Source organism: Ascaphus truei, chromosome 12 (genome assembly GCF_040206685.1).
Source record: "Ascaphus truei isolate aAscTru1 chromosome 12, aAscTru1.hap1, whole genome shotgun sequence".
In the NCBI taxonomy this organism is placed as follows: Eukaryota; Metazoa; Chordata; class Amphibia; order Anura; family Ascaphidae; genus Ascaphus; species Ascaphus truei.
Window position 1 is genome coordinate 18,243,633 of NC_134494.1, and position 6,000 is coordinate 18,249,632.

The window sequence follows — 6,000 nt, forward strand, 5'->3', positions numbered from 1 at the left end:
GCAGGGGTCCCTGGACCTGAAATCAACGCGGTTCTGCTCCGTGGACCCCCTGCACATCTACACTAGTCATAAAATTTATATTAAAAAACAAACATTTCGGCTGAGATTTTCACTGGGAGAGGCGGCTCTATCTGCAGCAGAAATGAGTCGCCAGGTTAGGCCTTTTCAGAGGATCGATAGTATTGCTGGCGGCAACTCACTCGTTTTAGGAATGTTGCTATGACAGGTAATCGAGGTTTTCTGAATACCGTGAAAGCAACGCTCCAAAAAAGGGCGATATAAATGTCCTGGCGATTTTTTTTTTTTATGAACGTTTCCTGCATAGGCTAAGTGTTACGGTGCTAACCTGTTAGGTTTACAGAAAGCATAATGGAACAGTAGAATGTAGTGCTCAGATAGTCCGGTATGGTTTGTATAACAGATATAGAAATAAATGTCCAGATACTCATGCGACGTCCTGAATGAATATTTGTAAATTACTTAGATGGGTACTGTATGCACCTAGCGATGTCCACTTGACTACCGCAATTGATGGTGCACAATTATAACCCAGACAGTATAATGTGAAAGAAAATATCCAGTATAAAAAGGGGTACATAATAAGGCAATGTGGCCCATTACCTGTGTACCTTGAAAGGACATCCACTGTATCCTCAACGTGCATCCACGGGTGAGAAATCCACTGTCATGTAGGTAAGCGGAGCACAGTCCAACGACATCCAGAGCAGGATAAAGAGAATAAGAAAAAATCCCAGGCCAACTCCAAAATAAGCAGATCAATTTATTAGCAAGCTAATGCCAAAAACAGGGGCTTCACAAACGCACCTACACGTTTCGTGAAAGGAGCACTTTATCAAGGTGTACAAGGCACAATGTTATCTGCATTTTTAGACACACCTGGTTGATCCGCCATACCGCCGAGGGTGACGTCATCGGCGCGCGTCTGCAACAGACGTTGCGCTGACGTAATGTACATCCTCATTGGCCGGGCGGGTCACGTGGTGTGCATTTTTTCCTAAAAGTCCGTTCTTAAAAACAAGAAAAATTTCACAACACAAAGTGCGGACTCAGATGCTTCAGACGCAGAAAATCTAGGACGCACTGTCATTTTTCACTTCCCATGAGGAGGACAATTCCCAATCTGAAACAGATGCCCCTATGGAACAGAGTACTTATTGGGATAAGAAAAACAGAAAGAAAGAGCGTCAGAAAATAGACCCTATTTAGGAAATCCTCCTGAGTGTTCTGGACAACAAGTGATTCCAAAAAACTCAAATGGACAAGAAGGGGCAAAAAAACCAAGAGATCAATACAAGCGAGTTCCAAACAAAAGAAAGAAGAACTTTTAGAAGGGGAATGTGAAGTGGTTAACATTTCTAATGTAGAACTTTCTAAAGAAGAATTATCGCTCTTGAACAAAGGCTTGGGATTTGTTCCAGACATTCATTTCTATTTTTTTGAGACAGTTATTGACTTACAAAAGTTTGTGAGAAAGTGTACTTTAAAAAAATTCTTTCGTGATAAAAAAGATACTATGTTATACTCACTCCCCACTAATTTGGTTCTTCCCTCACAGGTGACCTGCTGTCAGATACTCACTTTAATCAGCCTCTGGAGAAACTTACATTTAGAGAAGAGTGTGTTCTACATGATATGGAAGAACTAGAAGGTTATCGTGAGTCAGACTTTGATCCAGACACTTTTTTAGGTAGAAGTAATACCAACCTTAAAATGAAATCTCTTTTTCCCCCCACATTTATGAAAGGTAAATTTCTCTCTGTCTTTGAGAGTTTGGTAAAGAGAGATCTAAGGTTTCTGGAGAAGGGATTTTCCTTTGATGCTCCCCATAGAACCTCAAATGTGGGGAACTTGACTACAGATGAAATGTTGGCCCTTCAGGATCTTAAGAACAACAAATTGCTAATCATAAAAAATGCAGACAAGGGTGGGGCAGTAGTAGTGCAGCATAGGGACGACTACTTTAAGGAAGCCATGCGCCAACTTACTGACACTTGCTCCTATGCTGTACTGCCGTCTGACCCCACCCTTAAATTTAAAAAAAGAATTGAGACCTATTTGACTTTGGTTTGGTTATAGGGGTTCTTAATGACAATAACACAAATTTTCTATATAATCAAACAGCCGTGTTTCACCATCTCCCGAAGATTCATAAGACATTGGTCTCCCCTCCAGGGAGGCCTATTGTCTCTAGTATTGTGTCTTTGGGAGATGGTGTCTCACGGTATGTAGATTTTTTTTCTTCAGCCCATTGTGCAGCAATTGCCCTCCTACATTAGGGATAGTAGAGATTTGCTCTAAAATATTGAGCATTTCAAGTGAAAACGTAACCTTATATGGGTAACACTTGATGTCACATCCCTTTATACTATCATCTCTCATGAGCAGGGCTTGACAGCTGCTAGTTATTTCCTTAATCTTTCTGACCTATCACCAGCACAAATCACTTTTATTTTAGATTCAATTCACTTTCTTCTCACACACAATTTATTTTTGTTTGATGGGGTTCATTGTCTCCAAACGCGTGGAACGGCAATGGGGTCAAGTTTTGCCCCGTCCTATGCCAATCTCTTCATGGGATGGTGGGAGTCGTTCCACGTGTTTGGAGATAGGAACATGTACAGTATAGAGAGCACATTTTATTTTATAAACATTATATTGATGACCTCTTACTGATTTGGGAAGGGGATGTCACTACTCTATTAGATTTTATCACCTCACTTAACCACAATGATTATAATTTATCCTTCACTTATTCTTATAATTTACATCACATACACTACTTAGATGTGTACTTGTATATTGACAATGCACTCAATATACAAACTACTCTTTATCGGAAATTGAATTCGCGTAATACGTTCTTAAGGGCTAGCAGCTGTCACCCAAAAGCCCTTTTCAGGGGGATACCAAAGGGAGAATTCATGCGGGCACGGCGCATTTGCTCCAATGATGCAGATTTTGAGACACAATCAAGGGATCTGTATAAACGTTTTCTTAATAGAGGATACAATAAATGAGATTTAGATAAATCCCTTGAAGAAGTATCATCTATGGATAGGGATTCCCTTTTTAGGCGGACTACTAGATCCAATGATAGTCCTTCCTTTATCACCTCTTATAGCAAACAAGCAGAATCCATAAAATTGATTCTCAAAAAACATTGGAATATTTTATCCCTTGACCCTGTACTAAAGTCGTATGTATCCCTAGGTCCAAATGTAATTTTCAAGCGAGCCAAAACCTTGGCTAATTCATTATCTCCGAGTCTTTTTAGACTTCAGAATGACATTAAATCTTTACTCCCTAAAGGGTCATTTGCATGTAATAATTGTTAAATCTGTAAAAAAAAATGTGTCAAGAATGCCCGTTCACTTCTTCAGTCACAAGAATGACATATAATGTTCAAACATTTATTAATTGTAATACCACCTTTACTATTTACCTATTAACATGTGCCTGTGGCCAACAGTACGTAGGCAGAACCACCAGATGTCTAAAAATTAGGGTGATGGAACACTTGCGACTGATCATTAAAAAAGATCAGAATCACCCTGTATCAAAACATATCTCAAACTGCCCGAGGGGCAATGTTGATCATTTTAAATTTCAAGGTATAGAATACATCCCTATACCATTCAGGGGTGGTAACAGATTAAAAATGTTAGATAAGCGTGAAGCATATTGGATCCTCACATTAAGAACAAGGATACCATTGGGTATGAAAATTGACTGGGATTTGAGCCACTTTCTTTAAATCAATTGTCTGCGAGTGAGCCACGGAATACAGGCGCGGAGGCGCACCCCCGGCGCAGGGCCAAGGCACCTGCGTTCACTGGCAATGTGCTCGTCCCGCGCCACGCTCCACCTGCGTGTGCACACCGCGCGGCAGCTAATACTAAGAAAGGTATCAGCTGTCTCCCTGCAGCCAATCTATACCCCTCCTATCGGCTCACAGCCTTTGTTTCATGTCACTATCTGCAGCCTCCTGATTGGTTAACACCTCCTTTATTAACCTTCCTGGTTCCTGTGCACATTGCTGAGCATAAACTAAGGTTTAAGTGCTGTGCGCGCGCTGCTTGTGTCTTGCCTGTTTCTTGTGCCTTGCCTGACCACTGTTGTGATCCCTGCTCGTATCAGGACCTATCTCTTCTGTACCCCTGGACTTCGGCTTGTCATTGAACGTCCGCTCTCTCCTCGACCACGGCTTACAGATATCAACTACTTTTCTCTCTCCAACCCCGGACCACGGCAAGTACCAAGACATACCAGAACTCTCCTACCGTGACCTGGCTACACAATTCTGACTTCGCACTCCGGACCTGGTCCTATGGTTGTATGGCGGCGGTTATATACATCCCCACCTCAGCCCTGCAACGGGACCACTGCCAGGGAGTAGGCAATGGAGGGTACCCTGCTACATATATATATATGAAATATAATGTGTGTAAGTTTATATGTAGATGTTTGGAGCAATAGTCATTATTATTATAATTTATAACACGCCAACATATTCCGTAGCGCTGAACCATAGGTCGAAAACAATAAAATAGCAAACACATTGATCCAAGCTATCAAAATGAATAACTGAAAATGTGTATATTTTTTTTTACATTGGACTTGAAAATGGGTATGAAGGAGCGTGTGGGATGCTGAAGGTAAAGGAAGTCAACAGGTTGGGGGGCTCTGGGTATAAAAGATTTCAGATGTAACTGATAGTGTATCTGATGCATGCCGTGGATGCCTTGACAGGTGCCTTAGTGCCATAAAATTATTCTTGTGATATTCCATTACTGCTGCTTATATGCATTAATATTTGGGTTTACTGGTGTGCCATTATTTGTGGTTATCACGTGGATACCACTAGACACAAAGTCCCATTTATTATCAACTGTTCATGGTCTCATCTAATATGGACACTACACAAGCATCTGACGCTCATTGGATTTGATAATACAATTGATTAGTCACACTTGATTTTGAAGCATCACAGTACCTATCACTGAGATGTAACTGATACAAGTTTTTCGGGAAGTAAATCCAAAATAAAAGCTTGCATTATGAGGGTATCCTACTGCAGAGGTTACAATAGTTATGAACTATGGATGTCCCCTCTGGGCCATGGTACTTACAATCGATGTTAAGTTGCACCAGCTTTACTGCAGAGATGCTGCCAGAATGGGCAGAGCAGCGATAGAAGCCGCTGTCTATGAACTCCACATAATTCAGTTGCAGGGAGGCCTCTCCATCTGTAAGTTCCTTGTTGAGCAGTTCCACCCGTCCTGTATATTTGGAGTTCTGGGACTCTGCAAGCTCATTTCCTCCTTCTATAAAATAAAGCATGGCGCTATTCTCCACTTTTATCCATTCCAGCTCCAGCTCGTGGCCACTGATCAGAGGTGTGATGTTACACGGCAAAATCACATTGTCTCCCAGTGTGGCTTTTATCATATGATCGGAAACTTGGACTTGGTCATCTGAAACATAGAATCATACAAATTTATGGAAAATAAGTCCTTTGGCCTGCATAGTAATCACATATTGCTCAATCTCAATAGCAGGGGTGTGCGCAAAGTTTTGGCACTGCGCCCCCTCCCACGGCTCCACCTGTGCTTGCCCCCCCCCCCCCCTTGCCTTCCAAGAGCGTCAAATGAGTGTGAGATGTGGGATTTTATGGGAAGCCAGGAGAGTGATTTCAGGAGGGGAGACGCTGAGAGATTTAGGAAAGAGTAGAGTGATTCTGGCAGCAGCGTTTAAGATAGATTGTAAGGGGAACAGGTGAGAGGCAGGAAGGCCGGACAGCAGGAGGTTACAGTAATCGAGACGGGAGAAACTGAGGGCCTGAGTCAGAGTTTTAGCAGTCGAGCAACAGAGGTGTACCTTCGTAATATTGTATCCATTTTCATAACATTTCAATATAACTTCCACCAGCCAAATCACAATGTAGATATCACATTAGATAGCAATACTATAGGCTCTCTT

General features: G+C 41.8%; 1 protein-coding gene across 1 annotated transcript in view; it reads right to left on the reverse strand.

Moving 5' to 3' along the window:
* LOC142463957 (uncharacterized) overlaps window positions 1-5,497 on the reverse strand; it is a 29,154-nt gene extending 23,657 nt beyond the window's left edge. The window contains exon 1 of the mRNA XM_075566874.1: window positions 5,151-5,497. Coding sequence (XP_075422989.1) covers window positions 5,151-5,469 — 319 coding nt within the window. The 5' untranslated portion in view covers window positions 5,470-5,497. The remainder of the gene's footprint in view (window positions 1-5,150) is intronic.
* Window positions 5,498-6,000: the final 503 nt, after the last annotated feature.